Source organism: Atractosteus spatula, chromosome 25 (genome assembly GCF_055471065.1).
Source record: "Atractosteus spatula isolate fAtrSpa1 chromosome 25, fAtrSpa1.hap1, whole genome shotgun sequence".
NCBI lineage: Eukaryota > Metazoa > Chordata > Actinopteri > Semionotiformes > Lepisosteidae > Atractosteus > Atractosteus spatula.
Genome location: NC_142730.1, coordinates 13,897,785 through 13,920,823, shown reverse-complemented (window position 1 = coordinate 13,920,823; position 23,039 = coordinate 13,897,785). Strand labels below are relative to the sequence as shown.

Below are 23,039 nucleotides of genomic sequence, written 5' to 3'. Positions count from 1 at the left end.
ACCCACTGGAGGTAGTGGCTGAGAGGAGAATGGTGTCCAAACTAGAGGTCATCATGGACAACGTCTCCCATCCCCTCTATGACATGCTTGTGAAAATGAAGAGCACGTTCAGCAATAGGCTGATCCAACCACAGTGCGACAGGGACCTACTGTACCTACCTATCTGTAAGTAAATAGAAGGATTTTGAAGTCCGCCCTGTACCTCACAGGAAGCCAATGAAGAGAGCTAAGTATGGGGGTTATATGGTCGTACTTTCTGCTCCTAGTAACAATTCTAGCTGCTGCATTCTGAATTCGCTGTAAGGTGTTGAAAGATTGGTCGCTTCTCCCAGATAGAAGGGCATTGCAGTAGTCTAACCTGCTGTTTGTATTAATTTCTCTGTATCTTGAGTGAAGAGAAACTGACTTAGTTTAGCAATATTTCTTAACTGTAAGAAGCATGTTTTCGATACTGTTTTAACATGAGAGTTAAATGAGAGCCTATTTAAAAAATGGTACAGTACAATTCTCTGAACTTCAGGATTTTGATAGTCTGCTACATTGTCTCTCACACCTCGGTGTCAGAATTGTGAGACATTTTTAATTAGGGGGGAGGGCCATAGTAATAAGCAGAAAGTGCAATCACCATTTCCCAGTGCAAGTTCGGGTTATTGTGAGTTTTTAAAATTTGTTGCGATTTTCTGAAATATATTCCATACAAAAATACAATTTGGACAGTCACTGTTTATTTGGATATTCCCTTTCACTGAGGATGTCTACTCTACAGTATTCCATCCGGATTAGTACTGACCGAAGAGAGCCATGTACAGGCGAAAGGCGACATAACATCCTGCAGCAGCATTTAAGGTGGAACGAAAAACGCGAATAAGAAGCCAGCTTCAGCCTCGTGTCCATTCCCCTAGTTTGGGAAAAGCAGTATTTGGAGGCGTTTCGCGTGACGTCAAGCAACGAACAACAGGCTCGCATAAATCGAGTCTCTGAGAGAAACGGATCCGTTTTCGACTCAAAACTTCAATTTCAGGCTGCCGCAGCAGTGAAGAGTGGATTGCGAAAATCGCTTTTTTCCAGAAATTCTGACTACTATTGGTAAGCAGCCTATTGTTTCTGTCTACGGATTAGATTGATTTTTTCATCTAATTACACTACAGTAAGCGGTGACAACGTTTAAAATACTGTACATGAAAATAAGTGTACTGAGTTTAGTACGTAAACAATCAGGTTTCTGGCGTTTTCGACGTTTTTGTTTCTTGTGGGATTTAATAACCTGCAGTAGACGATTTAACTAGTGATAGATCTTTTTCCTTTTGCCAGGGCAGACAGTTGTCGTATACGCAAAGTTAATTAAAATAAAAACAATGGCGAAATACACTGCATTTTGAATATCCGTATTGAAATAATTGTATTGGGTGGAAAGGAAGATTATTGATCGGACGGGCTTGTACCTTAAAGCAGGATGTAGGGGAGCATTAGTTTTCAGTTTTTGTTACTGCACCAATCTCTGTTTAAACGCGGGTTTTGTTCATACCTACTGTATCTCTCTCCCTGCTGTTCCTGGCTCGGGGGTTTCCTGTGATCCTCCTCCGTGTCTGGCCCAGTTGCGATAAGTCCGTTTATTGACATCACTACATAAAGCAATAAAAACAGTGCCGAGAAAAAAAAAGTTTGTGAAGTTTGTTGGTCCGTGTTCTCGTATATTTTAGACCTATAAAGTAATTCAAAATCTTTATAAAAAGTCCTAATAAAAGATGAGGATTAAACTGATCAATCTTGTTTACCTGTCCACATACATTAAATATGTATACAAATGACCCGTGTGAACAAGTATGTGAACACTTAGCGTAACTTGTGGCACCTCTTTAAGTAGCAATGACTAGACATTAGACATTTACTGTAACTCTTTATCAGTCTTTTACATGGACTTTTATTAATTTTGTCCCATTCTTCCTTACCGAATTGCTTCAAGTTAGTGCCATTTGATAGTTTTGTTTATGAACAGCTCACTTCACTGCCTGCCATGAGATTTTACAGGGATCAATGACTGGACTTTGGTTCTTCCAAAATGTAAAATATCTCCTTCTCCAGCCATTCTCTTGTATCTCTTGTAGATGTGCTTGTATGTTGAATGATTGTTGTCCTGCTACGTGAATCATGCTAACATCAGCTTCAGATGAAGTATGGATGGCCTGACATTGTATTTCAGAATTTTCTAATAGTTGTGCCGATTTGGTTGCAAAATGTCTGGGTCTTGAGGCAGCAAGGCCACCCCAAACTCCTAATACTTCCACCTCCATGCTCGGCAGTTGTGATGAGGTTGGAATGCAGTTTTTTTTTATTTTTGTCTCGCAAAACATTTTCATTGTAGCCAAAAAGTTCAGCTTTTGACTTCTATATCTTATACAGGAAGAACAGAATTCAGAAGATTTTGTTCAGCATTTGGGAAGAACTGTCTTTTTACATATTAAAAAGAGTACACTTATTTTCAAAGGTCAATTGAAGTAATATTGCACAGCTCCCCATGAAGAAAACAATTTTGATATTATTTCCTCTTCTTTTGGACTGCCCTGTTGTAGGGTATGGTCAAATGAGCACACACATAAGTGGTTCCTCTATGTTGACTGCAAAGTATTGTCGAATTATTTGCTCAGAACTTGCATGTGATTGGCATCCTCAGAATAATGCCCGCTTTATGGATTTTACAGCTGGAGAAGAGGCAGAGGTCTGTCTTAAAAACCTGGTAAATGATTGTTAGGTTAAGAATTACAAAAGTTGATTTCTTAACTTAATGCAGCAGCCAAAGAGGTCAATATTCAGGGATGCATAGACTCAAAAAGTACAAGAAGCTAGCAAACTGTTTTTTTATTAATGCATGGAATATGAAGAAGACCTGCATTCTGTGATCTAAGCGGGCGACTTGGATTGTATACATTAATAAGTTCCATTAGATAGACAGGTGCCTGACCTCTGAGAGCCTTACATGTAAATAGAAGGATTTTGAAGTCCGCCCTGTACCTGACAGGAAGCCAATGAAGAGAGCTAAGTATGTGGATTATATGGTCGTACTTTCTGCTCCAAGTAACAATTCTAGCCGCTGCATTCTGAATTCGCTGTAAGGTGATGAAAGAGTGATGGGTGCTTCCTGATAGTAGGGCATTGCAGTGGTCTAACCTGCAGTATACAAGAGCCATAGTAATAAGCAGAAAGTGCAATCACCGTTTCTCAGTGCAAGTTTGGGTTATTGTGAGTTTTTAAAATTTCTTTGTGATTTTCTGAAATATATTCCATACAAAAATACAATTTGGACAGTTGCTGTTTATTTGGATATTCCCTTTCACTGAGGATGTCTACTCTACAGTATTCCATCTGGATTAGTACTGACCGAAGAGAGCCATGTACAGGCGAAAGGCGACATAACATCCTGCAGCAGCATTTAAGGTGGAACGAAAAACGCGAATAAGAAGCCATCTTCAGCCTCGTGTCCATTCCCCTAGTTTGGGAAAAGCAGAATTTGGAGGCGTTTCGCATGACGTCAAGCAACAAACAACAGGCTCGCATAAATTGAGTCTTTGAGAGAAACGGATCCGTTTTCGACCCAAAACTTCAATTTCAGGCTGCCACAGCAGTGAGTGGATTGAGAAAATCGCTTTTTCAGAAATTCTGACTAATATTGGTAAGCATATATATAAATAATGCAAAATATCTGCATTATTTTTTTAGCGTTAACACTTGTGTTTTTAGTGGTAACCCGATCACATCAGAATGGAACAGATGAATATGATAGAGAAGTCATTTGAGATTTAACTTTCCGAGTGTTGTTTTATCCCTGTTTTAAATACACTTTGTTCCTGGTGATAACAGCAGAGTTTTGTGTTTGATGAAGAATGACAGCCAATCCTTAGAGGTGCCGTAACAATTATCCGGTTCAATGGTGCTTTGTAGTCCCCAACACCAATCCACTTCTCTCAGTACGGTCGGTTGATGTGCATTTCACCTCTGAACAAAGAACATAGTATTGATTGTAAAGGCTTATTCTGTGTGAATTTAAAGTGGAATGTTTCAGTTTCCTCATACCTCCCCTAGACAGATTTGATTGGTTATTTAAAATATTCTCCATCGGCAGCCCTGTAGTGGTCTTTTGTCACATTCAGAGAGAGCAGTGATGTGCTTTTAATCATGTCTTGTAGCCTGTATTTTTGTGTAGGATCTAGCTTGTCATGATACAACTGGATTAACTCATTTTTTGATATTGGATGGATTAACTGGTTCGCATAAAGAGCTACTGAGCACTCTGTCACAAAATGTTAATACTAATCAGTCCATTTCCTTATTAGTGTTATTTCTTTCCCTTTTTGTTTGCTTTGTTACCTACTATGATGTGATATAGCTGTTTTATTTAAACATGAATGGGGTGGGGTATTACACTGCACTGCTTCCAGAGGATCCTGTTAACTTTCTGAGTGTTGTTTTATCCCTGTTTTGTTGAATGTATACTCTCTGGGCTAACACTTTAAGGTAAATTTGGACCAATTTTACTCTTAACTCTAAGATCATAAACTGTTGGTATTATAAAGTGCTGTAAGCTTTTTTTTTTTTGTAAGCCCCTCTGGTGTAGCTTTGGTCTTGTGTTTTGTGTCATTATCCTACAGAATGTTGAAATTTCATCCCAGATTTAGGTCTGAAACAGGTTTCACCATAGGTTTGGCCGGTACATATCAGTTCAGTGTTCCATCAAAGTTCCCAGGATTCCAGTCACTGCTGACGAAGTCCTAATACATTACTATAATACTAAAACTGTGCTGCTTCACTGTTTACATCACCCTAGACTGGGCATTTACTCCTCATAATTATTCTGTTCTCAATCCAAACATATGCATTATCTTGAAAAAGATGTTTCTGTTTTTTTCCTCATTTACATAGTTGGTCTGATTATTTAATTCACTGCATAATTGTAATACTTCTAACAGGTTTCCATGATGATCTATGTATCTTCGGTTTTGAGCCATCAGCTGTAAAATACCTTATGAGAAATCCTATATGTGCCTGACTAAAAAAGTATTGGAATAATTGATCAATTGACTTCTGAGGTTTGAACAAAAACCAAAACACTAAGCTCTCTAGGAACTATGACTAATGATTTTGACATAAAAAAACTCAAACTTTGATGGTCTCAAAATTCCTAATATCCTTGTGTGATGGTCATGTTTTGTTGTTTTTTCTTGTTTTCCTGTACATCACCAATAGCCAGATGTCTACCTCCATCACAACATCCAGCGGGCTTGTAATTGTCACCCAGGTCTTGCCGCAGGGCGGTGACCTTGGCATCCCTCAACCTGCTGCTCCTCGGAACCAAGCAGTTACATCATATTCTGAACGCCAAAGTCAGACAGCCACAATGTTGAAGAAGTTGCTTAAAGGAGGACCCAAGGCTCTGGGGGTGAGTTATATGCATGACAAGTGGCATGCAATTTTGACAATAACTCGTCTTTCAACATGCTACACATTACTGAAATGCTGCTGGTTTTATCCTTGGTTGGTTCTTGACAGGGCTCATGCCTTGTACTTTAGTTTTGGGTAACATAAGATTGTCATGCGATCAGACTACTGATGTCTGCTGAATCCCCTCTCCAATGACTATATTGTTGGTATCCTTTGTATAGTATTAGCAAACTAAGATGATCTTTAAGTTTTTGATGAGCATACCCAATGTCTTATTTGATGAGCCATAAGCTTTCTAGCAACTCTTGTTTTTATCTCTACTGCAGGTTGTACGTCTTTCTACAACTGTGACTACAACATACTTCATAGCAGGGACGTGCAGAGCAGGGTGGCTACAGTGGCTCAAGCCCTTTGCCCTCATTGGCCCAAGTGCCCTTTTTTGCATGTAGAAAAATAGTCCAACCAATTTCATTTTTTTTTCGCCACTTCACGATTCTGCTCTGTATTTAGTGCGGATCTCCCATTAGGAAGAGAAAATGTTGAATCTTACTGATCTCATTAGAGCACAAGTGCCCGCCTCCTGTTCGTTGGAAAAAAGCAGTGATAAGCAACGTAGGCTAATACACCTGTGGAGGTCGTGTTAAACATTTTTGAATGGTGAGAAGACACAGATTTTTCAGAAGGACTGTACAAAAGAAACACACGAAGGGTGTCGTGTTGAGCACTTTGTGATTAAGAAAGACTATTTTCATTCACCTTTTCTAAATATGAAACCAACAAACTCGCCACCTTATTGTCTGCATGGCTACTTAGCTAGGTAGATTTGAGATTTCCTTAAGAAAATTTAGTTAAAAGAGTAGAAAAGCCAGTCTTTTTATATTTGATATAAACAGCTAACATGCATATTCTTTGTTGTGTATGTACAGTGGATAAAAAAAGTCTACACACCCTTACTGAAATTGCAGGTTTTTGTTATGACATTTTTCCATCTTTAATGTGACCTTGCAACCACCAAAATTCAAACAAAAACAAATAGATAATTATTAGGAAAAATAATTGAAATTAAAAAACCTACAACACCCTGGTTACATACAGATGCAGCCATTCAAAATGGGTGAGGTATTTCGCGGCATACGCCGGTGGGCGTGTCGCAGTATCACGCGGTATGACGCAGTTAACGTGGTGTCACGTGGTTAACTATCCGGCGTCGCCTTGTAAAACCGCCAGGGGGAGCTTAACCTCTCATGTACAGCATTTGAGCCTTTAATTTTGAACTGTGTATTACAGCATGTTAATCATCAGTCATTAAAATGTTGGTATATTTTATGAAAGCAAGATTGCTCAGTTGGACAAAAGTACACAACCTACCTTTATCAGAAATATTTATGCATCAAAGCCTTTACTGAAGATATTACTAATAGTATTAATAATGGATGACTTTGGACAAGCTGTATACTCAAAGTATAATTTCTTTAGCACATTTGTACAAGCACTTGGAATCTGTCCAAGCCATACTTTGTCAGGCATTTTGTTTTACTTCAACGGGCATAAAAACTTCCTTGCTTTTAACAGGGCGTTTCATAATTTCTAACTACGAAAATGATTTAAAATGCGACACCTATCATTCAACTAGAGCTTAAAATATCACAAGGATCCTCAAGAGCACAGCAAAGAGTGTATTAAAAGACACTTGTATTTATCAACGCTTTCTTTTCCGTATACCAGATTTTATGGAACCACTTCAGAGGGGTGTCAGCCAGTCAGATTCCAGGAATCAGCACTTTAAAGGAAAAATACACACCGGTATTCCATTTCTCCCTAACGATTTTAAGCATCGAAGTATTTAACTAGCATGTGAAATAGCGTGTGAAAAAGTGGTAGTTTTAAGCTTTTCTGCTAATATAATATGGAATCGCGTATCTAAAGAATTTAAGAACGGTATTCGTGTGCTGCGACAGGGCTGTGTAGGGCTGTTTCGCCTGCCTGTTCATGCGAGCTGTCTTGTAGCCGACTGGTCTAGGTGCGTGACTACCAGCTGGCAGGTTGTGTGTTCGAATCCAGTTGGTGCCGGACTTTTCTTTTAACAAACATTTCTTCGAAAAAATAGAATAGCGATATTATGGACAATCAATTGACTTTTATATTTCAAAATATCGCAACATGATCGATATTTGCGATATTTTGAACATATCTTCCCTTCTGACAGCGGTTCCTGCTTCTATTGTGTGTGTGTGTGCAACAGAGTAAATTTTTATAGAGAAATGGAGGCTGGACAGTATGCGTTACAATATAAACATTTATATTGATTTAAATCGTGTTCTGATTTAAATCGCAAACGCGTGTTTAATTATATGTGTTTTTTAATCATAATCAGGCTAATGCAACATAAATTGATACAGTATCTTTGTCTTCTAAGTATCTTAATAAACTTTCAGCATAGCTTTCTACCCGTCAAGATTTATATTTCTTGGGATTTTGGGATCAAACGTGGAAGGATTAGATTATAATCATTTTTATTTGTCAAATACGTGATTGTATTTCTGAATGTTATGTGACACCTACAGTAGTTCACTGCTTTAAATACATTGAATTAAGAAAGTTATGTGTAGCACTTTAGATCTTTTTTCTGAACCAGGGAAAATCTGATCATGTTTCTCTATAACAATAATAAAAAACTTTATTTTACATATCGCCTTTTAAAAGTGGCATCTCAAAGCAATACAGTAGATCGAAAAACAGTTAAAAGGGACCAAATTAAATACCAGACAATCGCAAACGCGTTTTCAATAAAATTATTGTATTCATTCAGCAGTTTGTGAGAGGGACATCCGGCAGGGAGAGACACACACACCGGTTTTCATTGACAAAATTGTTTTTTTTCAATTCCTCTTGTCTAACAGGAATGTTTTGTTTGTGGACAGACTGTTAGACAAGAGGAAAAGACCGCCTCCTCCTACGAAGCATTAATCGCGTACCTAAGGAAAATTGCAGTATACCTTTGTTCATGCACATCATTATACAGTACAGTATCTCAATTTGTATTTCGATAAAAAAAATCGTTTGCCCAGCCACTACTGTTGTTATTGTTTTTATCCTGTAAAGCGTTTCCTTTTTCTGCGTTTTCCATTTCCTTTTTCTGATCACTCGCTTTCTGGATACACATCTCACCTGTCCTGTTCTTTGTTTTCCTGGTTTGCTGATTATGCCTGCTGCGGTCCACTCCTACCCTCACACCTAAAGAATACTATTTTAAATTTCTTGGCGCAGTTCATTAACCCTTGTATGTGCTGTCCGCGCCCAAAATGCAATTAAAAAAAAGTCAAAAACCGCGCTCAAAATGCAATTTAGAGCTTAATAAGATGCACTCCACAGGCAAAATTAAAGACAAAATTAAAGACGATTACAATCTGTAATCTTTCCACTTGTACTGTGAGTCATCGGACAGTTTCTGCTTTGTGTAAGGATGGTGAGAAAGCTGTGCTCAATGTATTTAAGGGACTTAAAAGTAAAAGGAGATGCTTCATATTGCTTGACTAATTTTAAAAACCAAGTTATAAATGCAGACGCTCCCTCTGTGCCGCGCCGGGTGTAAATATCAAAGTATACATTCCCAACAAGAATTGTACCCATCTGTCATGCAAATAAAACACCTTGAATTGAATTGAATTGAGGGAGAGAGGGGGGTAGTGGGACAGAGATACTGTAGACAGACTCAAGGCAAATAAGATACTTATGGGTATGCAGGCATTCACGACAGCAACATACGAAACGTTTGCACGTACTGTATAGTTAAGTTATTACTTGGTTTTCAAAGTGCAACGAAATACAATATTGTTGTTGCTGCTGTTCTGGTTGTTTTTATCCCGTAAAGCGTTTTGAGAAGCCACCTTTAAAGGCGATATATACTGTAAAACCGCTGATTCTTATGGAATGTGTTCCGCAGGAGATTCAAATTTTTATTTATTTATTTTTTAATCGCGTATCTTAGGAAATCTCAGTATAACTTTGTTCATGAACAGTGGCATGTTACATTATCATTCGTTTTTTTAACAAGGCTCGCCAGCTAATGTGAATCGAAACCTGTCTTGCTAGCTTTTAAAGTCGTGCATGTGTAAACTGTACTAGAGGGCATGCAAGTTACTCTGCCCCTTTCAGCTGCAGGGAGTCCCTCTGCTGCAACACACAGCAGATAGAACGGGAGACTATTGCCTTTCATATCTGACACCAGTGAAGTAAAAGGGGTGTCTAAAGGGGTGATTTCAGACCACATTTTAGTTACTTTATTTTGTTTACTTTTAACATTTCTGTAATTTACAGTAGATGTCACAATTGAATTGTGAAATTGAATCATTTCAATGAATCTGTGCCATTCAAGTACCTGCTCCAGACAGTAACCACTGCTAAGGGTTTATATGAAGCTTGCATTAAAAGACTTTAAAAAAATGTCATGTTCCCATAAAAAAGTCATGCCTTGGAGTATAGACCCCCCAAAGGAATGCCATAGACTCAAACTGCAAAATAAACACATACAGAAAGAAAGTATTTGTATTGTAATTACAAATCCTGGTATGAGTGATTGGTATGACTTTCCTCATTACAAATCTCTTATTAGAATTTAAATTTCTCTGTAACTCCAGGTCAGAACAGAGAAAATGTAACTGCCTTAAGGAGTTTACGATTATGAAAAATAGAAGGATAAGCATGATACGTATGTCTTCTGTCATTTTCTAAGTCATGTTACTGAGCACCAAATCTTATTGAGAATATGAATCCATTTAAGGTTTATACCATTAAAGTAAAGGTTTATTCCATGCTGAAAATGTTTGTACCAGACTTTTTTGAGGCCTGTTTAATTGTGTCTGAAGTCTGATGTTGTAAATTTTATTGTTAAAAAGATCCATGAAAATGTCACTACTAAAGTTAGCTGGTACTGTTGGTATTGTAAGTGGCAAGTAGAGCTCATATTTTAGATTTTGTGTAGTTGCTAGCGTTGAACTGTGTGTTGGATGCACATGAATTGAAGGAATGGGCAAACATAGCTGATGCGGATCCACAGAGCCAGCATATTAAGATGTTTATAATTAGAGGCAATTTGTTTAAATAACTAGGTATGGATACTGATGTGCAAGAGAGGTGGAAAGGCTGTTTCCTTAAGCCAGCACTATAAAATGTTTTATTCTCAGTGAGATGCTGCCATTTCATAGTGGGTTTCTAACACTGTGTATAGTTCCATCCACACAGTGCCTTTACTTCCATCCATTTCTAATCTCTTTATCCAGTACAGAGGATTTGGAGCCTATCCCAGTAAGCGACGGACACAAGGCAGAATACACCCTGGACATAGCGCCAGTCCATCACAGGACAGACAGACACAAACACACACACACCAGGGCCAGTTTAAATCTAACCTCAGAACCTTTCTTTTCAGAAGACTTAGTGTCTGTATCTGCTTCATTTTCTAATTTTGGTAGCACCTCTAACTGCTTGTCTTTCTTATATGCATTTACTTTGTAATCTGTGGTTCTTTTATCTGTTTTTACATCTACTGTATTGCTTTGAGATGCCACCTTTAATGGTGATATATCAAATAAAGTTTTTTATTATTGTTATAGGGAAACATGATCAGATTTAAAAAGATCTAAAGTATACTAGTTTGTCACTCTTCTCATTCCCTTTGCTAAATGACTTTTCATACTAATCTGATCAATCTAACTGCCAGTTTTCTGTGCTTTCTCTATCCTGCTAGATTTGCAATTATTCTGAAAATGTTCATCTTGAAATAACTCATTTCTAAATACCTTTTTCACTGTTAACATCTTGCAGCAACTCTGCGACAAAATATACACTCTGACAGTTCATCCTGCTACCAACATTAAATAATACAAATCTTAAGATTTCTATATTTATGTCTTTATTTAGTGGTTTCATTAGTGACAAAGGCTAAACTTTCTTGGAAAAATGTCTTTTATGTGTTGCGGAAAAAACTGACTCGCTTTAACAAAATATGTTTACAAATCCTTTCACCTGGCATTTTCGTAGTTAGAAATTATGGAACGCTCTGTTAAAAGCAAGGGAGTTCTTATGTCCGTTGCAGTTCTTTTGCAACATGAATATAATTATATCGTTATTAATTTCTTGAGATACGCGATTCCATATTATATTCCCTATTAATCAAATTCTAAAAGTATGCTTGTTGACTCCGGTATCGCGTTAGTTAAAGACTTCGATGCTTAAAATGTTTAGGGAGAAATGGAATACTGGTGTGTATGTTTTCTTTAAAGTACCGAGACCAGCCATATACTGTATGTTTAAGTTCCAAAATTAATATCGTTTATGGACTTCACACGCGTTGCAGTATGCTCCTATTCTTTTTATGCTCAGGCACTAAGATCTCCCTTCTGCTTTGTGTAAGGATGGTATCAAAAGCAATCTTAAGTGGTGAGAAAGCTGTGCTCAATGTATTTAAGGGACTTAAAAGTAAAAGGAGATGCTTCATATTGCTTGACTAATTTTAAAAACTAAGTTATAAATGCAGACGCTCCCTCGGTGCGCTGCTCTGGTGCGCCGGCTCTTACACAGTGCCTGTCTGCCGTAAGCGTTGCAATATACATACCCAACACTGCTTGTACCCATCTGTCATGCAAATAAAACACCTTGAATTGAATTGAATTGAGGGGAGAGGGGGGGAATACTAAAGCCAATACTGGCTCAATACCCTCAATGGGCTTTGACGTGCTAATGCGTTGGTTTAACAGTTCGGGTGTGGCAGGCTTCCAATGTCAACTCGACTCGATTGGAAGACAATGAACGTATTTTAGCCCTAAATGAATTAATAGCAAACATGGTTTACATAAAATACATTTTTCCAAGAAAGTTTATAATAATACGATCTATAGTTGAAATCTGAGCCTACTTTAAAAATAAAGGAAAAGCATTTTCAGAGAGCAATCACGCTGTGTTTATGTAGAAAAAGCGATTAGGTTTATGAGCAATCTAATTACCTATTCGCTTAAAACGCTATATAAAATAAAGTTTATTTAGAGATGAATGATCAGTGTCGCAGTTTAAATAATGGGAGTCAGGAAACTAACACACAGCGCCACCGGATTTAATAACGCAATAAAAACGCTATAAAGTAATGTGACTAGGCACAGAAAAAGTTTACAGCACAGTACAATAATAAATGCTGGCCATGACTTTAGAAGCATAAATTACCTTACACTCAATTTAAACACAAGCTGTCTTTCTGTATGAACCTCTAAGCTGGTTCATACAGAAAATGTAGAAATGCATTAGCCTGATTATGATTAAAAAAACACATAATTAAACACGCGTTTGCGATTTAAATCAGAACACGATTTAAATCAATATAAATGTTTATATTGTAACGCATACTGTCCAGCCTCCATTTCTCTATAAAAATTTACTCTGTTGCACACACACACACAACAGAAGCAGGAACCGCTGTCAGAAGGGAAGATATGTTCAAAATATCGCAAATATCGATCATGTTGCAATATTTTGAAATATAAAAGTCAATTGATTGTCCATAATATCGCTATTCTATTTTTTCGAAGAAATGTTTGTTAAAAGAGAAGTCCGGCACCAGCTGGATTCGAACACACAACCTGCCAGCTGGTAGTCACGCACCTAGACCAGTCGGCTACAAGACAGCTCGCATGAACAGGTAGGCGAAACAGCCCTACACAGCCCTGTCGCAGCACACGAATACCGTTATTAAATTCTTTAGATACGCGATTCCATATTATATTCCCTTTTAATCAAATTCTAAAAGTATGCTTGTTGACTCCGGTATCACGTTAGACTTCGAAGCTTAAAATGTTTAGGGAGAAATGGAATACTGGTGTGTATTTTTTTCTTTAAAGTACCAAGACCAGCTATATACTGTATGTTTATGTTCCAAAATTAATATCGTTTATGGCCTTCACACGCGTTACAGTATGCTCCTATTCTTTTTATGCTCAGCTACTAAGATTTCCCTTCAGTGGTAAAATTCAATATCTACAACTTGCACAGCAAAGACGTTTACTGTAAGTCTTTCTACGACAGACCAACAGACCACGAGTGCCCCTGTTGGTCAACCAATCACGTACTGCGGTGCCACGCGTCATCTTGCGTCACACTGAGCGACGCCACCTGCGGTACGTGTCTGTAACGCGCACTTTGAATGGCTGCATCTGTAAGTGTGCACCCCCCCCCCCAACTAATACTTTGTGGAAGCACCTGTTGCATTTATTACAGCAGTAAGTCTTTGTGAATAAGTCTCTATCAACTTTGCAGATGATAATTTCTAGCGGCTTGCTGAATATTTATCCCACAATAGAAACGTTTTGGGATAAAAACAATTTTGATTTGATGTGCTATCATGTAAACTCTTTCTCTTAAGTTTGAAAGAGATTGCATTTGGTATTGCATGTAATTAGATGGTAATTCTTTTATTTGCTCTGTCCTCTTGTTAAGATGTGTTTTATCATGAAAATAAAGTATATGCTCATTAGAGGGGGAGTAATACCTTGTCTGTTAATCAAATATAATCAGCAATTATGGACAACAATTTTTTTGCCGAGGTTGTGAATATTATAATGCCTCTGAAGTAGTGCTGGGCGATAATTCGATAACGATAATTATCGCGATATAATTTTCTGCGATATATGTTTAACAAAAGTTCTATAAATGTTCGATATATATGTTTATGCTTTGCGCAAAATACTGCGCGAGTACGCGTGCGCGTGTGAGTGTTGCAGACCGGGCAGCTAACGTGGTGGTGTTTACCCACACGGTGGTGGCTGACAGGATTGTAGTTAGAGTGGAGAAATGAGCGACACTGAAGCAAATGTAGTGCTGCCAATGACCAGCTCGAAGGACGATGACATCGTCGACAGAAAAGGTCATTCAACTTCGGTAATTTGGAGATATTTTGGCTTTTTACGATCAGACATAAAACAGAGCACTTTAAACATTGCAGTCTGTCTTAGCCATGTTCTATGTGTGTTTTATCACACTGCAGTATTTAATTTTTCTATTAAGATATTTATTTTGTAAATTTTACTCATGCATATTTTGACATAAAAAAGACTTGAATACTCTCTACCTCAGATTTGTTAAATGTTTCTGCTGTTTGGCAAGTGTTTGTTGCATTCTTAAAATAAAGAGTTGTTTAATTTACCAGTTAACTGGTTTCTTCAACTTTCACTAAGGAGAAAAAATCTGCCTTTAAACTTGAAAGAAATAATGATTTGACATTTATTGTGATAATTATCTATATTGACTGATATGAACATTTTTATCGTGATAATGTTTTTGGCCATATCGCCCAGCCCTACTCTGAAGTCACATCAAACCTTCCTGTAAAATTAAAAAATACAGAAATACAAGCGGGCACTGATTTGTGTCCAGGATACTCTAACGTAACGGATCCTGCCCCAGAAAGTCCCCCTTCTCCCCTTTTCAGCCAATGTCCACCAAAAGGTCTCTGCACGTCTCTGCTTCACAGGCATTCTAGCATGTTTGTGGAAAATCATGCTTTCCTAGTCACGGTCATTTAAACCGTTTTACAAGAACATTTTGCTTTGTATTGTATGTGCCTTAGAATAGTTGAATCTCCCTCTGCCGTATTAAATGTATCATGGGTTTTTTGATTATTATACAATGTAATGATGTAATTGTAATTATGTAATTATACAAGGGAAGTTATCTGTCTGATGGGGTTCAGACCTCTTACCAGAGTGTGAAATACTGTAGGAGTGTTTCATATACCACAATAAAAAATACACCTTTATTTATTTATTTTTAATCATTTAATTAGTAATTTATTAAGTAAAATGTACTTGTGCACTTTGGCTGCCCTCAAATCATCCAGGTGGGGGCTGCACATTGGTGGTGGTGGAGGGAAGTTACCCGTAAAGAGCTTTGAGTGGATTATTATTATGGTTTGCTAGAAAAGCATCAAAATTGTTGGGGCTTAGGTTTTGTGCTTCAGAAGGTCTAAAAAAACAATTAAGTCCAAATTTAGAAAGCAGTAAAAATACAAGGTACTTGAATGACAAGGTAAATTAGAAATCAAGTGAAATCAAAGTGGTGTGAATTTTGGTTTTGGTTTATTTCTTTCAGGTTCTAGAGCAGTACAGGAGATGTAGGATGCTTTTACAAAACAAAGTTACTCCTGCTGATTGAGAGAGTCAGTTTTTAATGAATGGTTTTTTGTTTATCCAGTTTCCAATTCCTTTTGATCTATCTTGCTTAAGAAAGTGAGACAAAATATGATTTGGGAGTAAAGATGGAAGTTAATGTCTTCATAATGCATGCAGCTTTTTATTTGCTCCCACCCAAAGAACAAGTGTATTAGAATGCCTTGAAATTAAAGCAAAGCTGGATTCTAATGTTGTAATTTGATCCTAAAGAAAAAACAAGATCTGTGATTTCATGTGCTGAAAATACCTTAAAGCCTCTGATCCATGACTGACACCTTTTTTCTTTTTTAAAGTGGTCATTGTTATCACACTCACAGTGTTTTTGCAGTCCAGGTAAACAACAGAATTCACTTGTAAAAAAACATCTCTTTATAAATGGCAGACATTTTATGGACAGTGCCTTACAGGGCAAGACATCCAGAAATACAGTGCATCGCTTCTCACAAAAAACTGTCATGTGGAAAATATTGATTTTAAAATGTTGGGTTTTTACCTTTATGATGTGACATACCTGGGAGACATGTGCCATGGCAGTGATCATTTAATAGGCAAGTCTAGGTAAAACACACAATGCTATGTTTATTTACAGTGAAATACAAAAGAAAAATAATCTACCAAACTAACAAAAGTCAAAACTCCTCCTTGTGCTCAAAAAGTAGACTTCTTCTGTTCCTTCGTTATGCATACTGGCATACCAGTACAAAAACTAAGCTTCTTTTAGAAAGACCCTTCTTAAAACTCTTCTCCAAAAATAGTCTCTGTCAGAAAACGTTTGAAATTATGCTTCTACATATCCAGCCGATAACAACTCACAAGTCCTGAGCTTTAAGCTCCACAGTTGTGTGCCTGGTTGCCTCCTTTTCCTTCTGGTTCAGACACATACAGTAGCAAAGGATCTGCTCTCTTCAAGGACAGCAGTAATGACTGATGTAAAAGCCTCAGCTTCCTGGTTTTGAAAATGCTACCTGACCAATTGTCTTCTCCCAGCTGGTTAGGTTACTAAGCATTCTGAACTGCCCTCTTACAATGGTCACAAATATAGGATGGAGTGCTGCATTTAAATGACCTTATATAGTTGCTATTCTAGACCTGTGTCCACCAATATGATTTGTGGGTCAGTAGGTAGCATTCTCTTGTTGGGGCATAAAAATGAATGCACTATTAATTCAGTAATAACCTGTGGTATTCGTAGTACTGATCAAGCCAGGGCCAAACATCCAAAATGTCCAAAAATAGTTTTCTACTTGAGATTTTTCTTCTAACTACTGGTAAGAGGTTTGTAGCTATAAATTGTCCCAATATGCAAACACTGATGACCAAATGGAAAACTTTAAAAAGAAAAGTTTAAACCAAAACAAAAAAATTGATACCAAACAGGGATACATTGCATTTCTTTCATATAGTTGTGATGTTGGTACATAATATTGCTGTTTGTCATACTGTCTTACAGACTGTCCAGATTTTGATTGGGGTTCTGAACCTCATGTTGGGACTGTTACTTGTTTTCACAAAGCCTACCATGGTGACCTTCTTTGGTGTTCCCTTTTGGACTGGAGCTATGGTAAGTTAAAGGATACAGGTTTTAGAAAGACTGATATTTTTTTGAATTTGTGAACTACACTGAAAAATTGAAATTGATCCTAAAATGAGAGTGATCTGTTGCACGTCTGTGTTGCCAACTGGTGTTTGGTAATCCTAAGACTTTTTTGTGTTTGATGTTTGGCAAATGTCTTGATAGTCTAGCACTATCAATTATTAAATCTTCAATTTTACTCATCAATGATGTCTGTTAAAAGTGAAAAGAGGTTTTTTTTGACATAGCATAGAATCTGTCTGTACTAATGTTTGTGTGGATTTTTTAATGAAATAATACAAAAACAGTATAGATTGCTATGTCTTTAAAACTAAAATTAAACATTGATTGTATAGATTCACTAATAAGGTTATTTACAACAAAGCACTTAGTTAACACCTGAATGATGCTTTCTCCTCAGTTTAATCATATGGAAATGTTATTACAAAATTTAGATCTTTAGAAAATCAATGAAAAGCAGGAATTAAATGAGAAAACATATGTACTGTACAGTACAGGAAGAAGCAGTTAACACTTATTAGCGACACAGTTCAGTTTTCCTGAATACCAGTTTGCCTCTGAAGGAAAACCATGTTTAAATAATGGTCAGATCATCACACTGTCCTGAAATATCTGCAATGCTTTCTCTATTCCTGCTTAAGCATGTCTGCAATGGGAAAATAACAAAGGAATATAAATGACCTTGAAGTTTTTTACATGATTGTGATCGTGTAGCACTTATATGCGTTAAGCTTATCTGCAGTGTGCATTTTCATTTAGTAGGAAAGTTATAAGTAAGGCTCTAAGCACTAGGATGTATACTGACATATACTGTATAGTTATGCAGAGATTACATTATGCACTTGTTGGGTCTGTAAAATAGCAAATAGAAGATTCTTTTCAGTCTGAAACAGAGCAGACAAAGGGTCTTTTCATGAGTGCACTGGACGAAAATACAAAATCCTGAAAAATTATTAACAAAGTTAATATAGCAGGCTGCTGGTTTCAATAATAAGGCACACATCTGAGTGCCAGATTATTAAGAGATATTCCCAGTCTTAGATGCACCAGGAGTTCTTCTTTAACAGTGTTAATTTCTTCTATGAAAATTATGATGAAAGTGCTTGTCAGTGACCTGTTTTTTAATTTTAGTCAATTATGGTGAAACACTCACAAAAATAATCCACAATCACCACAATCACCACGACGAAGAACACATAATATAGAATTAATACATAAAATACATATAAACTATTTAGTTGAGGTGGGTAGCTGCGTCAGCATGTGTAAGCAGCAAAGGAACTGAAGATTCTTCACACCTGAAGAAGGCTCCACGGCTAAAACGTTGTGTTTTCTTTCTTTTCTTTTCAGCATGGAATAAACTATACAGTTTGTGCTCAAATATATTTCCAACAGTGAAAGGTCAAAACAGGAAAATAAAACTTGAGAAGCTGTAAATGTACAAAGAGAGGTAGTCTTGCCATCTCTTAATGATGTGAATACTCCATTCATGTAGTATCATTAATAATTCTTTTTTTTTCTTCTGCAGTACATAATATCAGGGTCGCTATCTGTGGCTTCTCACAAAAAAGCTAACATTCACATGGTAAGTTCAGAAAAATCTATGCAACCACAGATTATTGGTGCATTATCCAGAGTCTTTAATGAGGGAGGTATCATAACATTTTACACATTTATACTCTTCTTCCTTTGTTGTTAATAATTCACTTTCTTCTTATTTTTCAGATTAAGGGGACTATAGCAATGAACATTATCAGCTGTATAATGGCTGGTGTTGCAATTGTCTTCCTCTGTATTGACCTAAGCATGAGACACTCTAACTGCTGGCCATGGTCTTCCTTTACTTATGAGTACAGGGATTGCCAATTAATGACATTCCAGCTCAATGTAAGTAATGTATTTTAATAACAATTGTACCTAATGCTGTGTTGTTAGTACTCGAGTATCCTTAGGAATGATACTGCTATACTGAAATAGTAAAGCACCAGTAATTTTAACCCTTCCTCTCTAAACAGTTTCTCAACTAAGTTGCAGAAGCAGATGTATTTTGCTCTTTCAGTATAAGGTGATGATTGAAAAAAGAGAATGAAATAAGTATAAAAAATAATCGATCATGTGTAGATGATTAACACACCTGAGGGGATAAAGTATTTGATCATACATTCTTTTTTATAAGCTTTTTTCACTTCTCTTTTGTTTCATATGGTAACCAAGTTTCTGTGTAAATTTCTAAATTGAAATTTGAACAAAAAGTACACTTAATTAATAATATTTTACATGAATGCATTAACAGAGTGGATTAGGGTGAAATTCGTTAAATGTTTGCAAAAACTGTAAAGAAAAATCAAAAACTCAAATTAGTTGCTTAAGTTTTCACTTCTTTACTGTGGCAAACCTAACAAAATTACTTTGAAACCGTAAGAACAAAGTTTAAAACCCAGGGATTAAATTGTAGAGATCAGGAAGATGGTTTAAAAAAAATAAAGATGATGAATATCCCTGAACATGATGAATTTGATCATTAGGAATTGGAAGGTGCCTCATATACACAGCCTTACAGTGACAGTTTACTCCTTACAGTGCTCAGTGTGAAGAGACAGCCTGATTTAGGCAGTGACTTTGAAAAAGCTACGGAGCTCAATGGCTGAGGTTGAGAAAATGTCAATGCGTCAAAGCTGGCATGTATGGCAGAATGGTGAGAAGGAAGACATTATCATGACAACTCAGATCCTACACTGGGTTTGCAACAGCATTTAAGGGATATTGCAAGCATGTGGTAAAATATTTTGTAGTCAAAAAAGAGAAAATTGGAACATTTTGAACTACAGATGTAGCCATTTAAAATGTGTGAGTTGTCGCATACAAGTGGCATACAAGTTTTGATATGCATTCTGAATGGCTGCATCTGTAAATGCAAAAGGGTTATGTTTGTCCCATACCCAACACGGCACATCACTAAGTTAATGGCAGCCCTATTTGTCGGTCAGGGTGTTTCCAAGGATTTCCAACCACAAAATTATTCTGAAAGAATGTTTGCAAGAAAAGCATTGCAAATTAAACTGCTGAAAGCAGTGAAAATATTAATTTTGATTGTTTTTTTTGCAGTCTTAGTCCAATTTATTTGAACATTTTTCACAGCATTAACAAATTGAAGGATCAAACAGCAACATCTCTATGAGCACATGACCACAAATCAGTTATCTGTTTCCCCCCCCCTTTTGCTCTTGTGGGACAGGCTCTGGGCTGCCACAGTCCTTACCAGAAATATGAAGCTTTCTGGTAATGTATGGATAGTTCTACTAAGTAATTCTACTAATTGTAGAATTGATACCTTTCACATATTTGTAATTAATACTTTATTCCTTCATCTCAAGCCCTAAATCAAAGAAACTATGACTCGGGAAAATATTTATGACCTGTGTTTCTGGGCTTGAAAATACCACACTGATTTAGTATGGTATTCTGTGTGTTCTGTGCTTGTAGTGTTCTGATGCCTAGGAGTACTATAGTAAACATGTTGCTTAATGGTTGTAATCCTCCATTGTGTGATTCTTTGTCTTGTGCATTTTTGACAGGCTGCACTGGATGGAATCAGGGGGATCCTACTGATTTACTCTGTTGTAGAGCTCTGTGTGGCACTGTCCATCTGTGTCTTTGGATGCAAGGCGGTTCACTCCAATTCAGGCGATCAAATGGTATAAATCTTGCAAAGCAGTGGATTAATTTAAGTTCTTAAACATGAACAACACTTTATGCAGCAGACTGTAACATTATAACAGGGCTTCCCAAATGTGTGGCTAGTTGCATAAAATGTCTTAATTTTCTGTTAAAATTTGGCCTGAAGTGTCCCTTTAGTTCAAAGGTTTTGTGTTAAACGACTGTTGTAATAACTTCAGTTCAGGCACTGAATTGGTTCCTTATTACATGTGTTCAGCTGAGAGAATAAAAAGGACGATTTCTGTTTCTCAGACATTGATCAGGCCATTGTTCATATTTTCATCTGTTGTTGTCTTGTAGTCTGTGGTCCTTGTCCAGCATGCTGGTGACCCGATGACTGACCCAGAGCTGGCTCGCAGTCCCAGCGAGAGTGACGTACCCCTGCTGGACAGTGAAGAACAGCCACACACGTCACCTTCCTGTTCTGCATAACTGAAATAAACCAGTTTGGGTTCAAGGCTTACCGAAGGAATAAGGCAACAGATGGATTCTGTAACTACATCACAGATTGCACTTTTAGCTTAGGTAATAATCTCTGTCAGTCTATCAGCATTATTCACATACTGTATTTACATTACTGTGGACATTTGTTCTTCAAAATATAAACATAAAATCTTTAAAAAAAGTGATCCAAAACTCTGCCACACTTTAATAAAGCTACTATTTTAAACATTTTAAATAGCTATCAACACCCACATTCTTGCAGTTCTAAAGTGCTTTTAGGCATCCAAGATGCTGTGGATGCTGAAGAACCTTTTAATACTTATTTGATCCAGATTCCACCCACTTCATAGTTATTTAAGTAAGAGAATTAAGTTAAAAACAGCGGCACACCTGTGCATTTATAGCAATGTAATGAGGGAATGACTTGAGACTATAAGTAATAGAGCATGAATGTGCGCAGAAATCCATTAAACTTCTACTTATGCGAAAAGTTTAAGTCTCGAAGCAAATGTAAATTAGCAGAGGCACTTTAAAAGTTTTTTAAGGGGAGTAAGAGCATGTTGAAGGCTGAAAAATATCTTCATCCAAATTAAATGCTGCCATTCAACCCATGGAAGAAAAAAAATGATTTATAAAAACAGCATAGTGGATTATGTTGTAAAGGAAAAGACTGCAGTCAGACATGAGTGGCAACATGTTGGGGAGCACTTTCTCAATGTATGTTTAAATCTTTGCTTGGATAATTCTTCCAGTCTTTGACTTTCATCTTATGGATTAAAAGAATTAATAGCAGTCACTTGGAAAAAGCACAGTAAGGAGGCCGATCCAAGAGCATTAAAGACAAATACAATATATATAATATTATGCACCATATTAACACCTTATAAATGCACCTTATTTGTATTTGTATTTTGAAACAGCCTACTTTCATCAAATTATCTGAAATTGCGTCATTGTATTGTGTTCTAAGTGCAGTGAAAACATCTTACTTGGTATTTTCTAAAATAAACCTGTTAATATGGAAAATGTGTCTTTTGTATCAGTTTATGAGTCGAAAGTTGATATCTGCCATAGTAGTAATGCCTATTTGTTTTTCTTTATTATCTGCTTGTTAATCCAATAAATTAAACTCCACCCCACCTGTAATTGCCAATTCCAAACATCTCACTTGAGGCAATACTATTCACCAGTGATCACATACATTGTCGCCTTTGAGTTTACTGGTGGAGTTATTCCACTTTTATGCATTTTTAAAATCAAATGCTACTAAATACAGTATATATTTATACTACTTACTAAAGACTGCTTTTCCACCACATTTTTGTTGGATTTACTGTCATGAACCACACGTAAATACTTTGCCATAAGGGGCTATTTGTTTCACCATCACCCTTCACCTCTAGAGTGAATCCCCACCCAAATATCAAAATTCTATTTTAAGGATGTGACTTGCACCAGAAGTTAAAACACGAAAAAATACACCTGCAGATCATACAAATCATGCACTGAATATGGGTTGAGTCATGACATTACTATAACAATTAACTATCGCAGAACTACATTTTTTCATTCACATCATAGATACACAGGCTCCAGAATATCGACTTCATATTATCTTTGCAATGAGACTCCTCACAGCA

At 36.8% G+C, this 23,039-nt stretch overlaps 1 protein-coding gene across 2 annotated transcripts; it reads left to right on the top strand.

Moving 5' to 3' along the window:
* Positions 1–22,425, top strand: LOC148815479 (membrane-spanning 4-domains subfamily A member 4D-like). Of its 2 annotated transcripts, none has more exons than XM_088905596.1 (7): positions 1–1,086; positions 5,239–5,431; positions 17,095–17,205; positions 18,767–18,823; positions 18,964–19,125; positions 20,814–20,933; positions 21,256–22,425. In XM_088905596.1, exons 2-7 carry the CDS (start codon positions 5,243–5,245, stop codon positions 21,385–21,387), a joined length of 771 nt encoding a protein of 256 aa, XP_088761722.1. In that variant the 5' UTR covers positions 1–1,086; positions 5,239–5,242; the 3' UTR covers positions 21,388–22,425. The 2 variants fall into 2 exon arrangements, with proteins under 2 accessions (XP_088761722.1, XP_088761723.1); XM_088905597.1 differs by lacking the exon at positions 1–1,086 and adding an exon at positions 3,531–3,667.
* Positions 22,426–23,039: the final 614 nt, after the last annotated feature.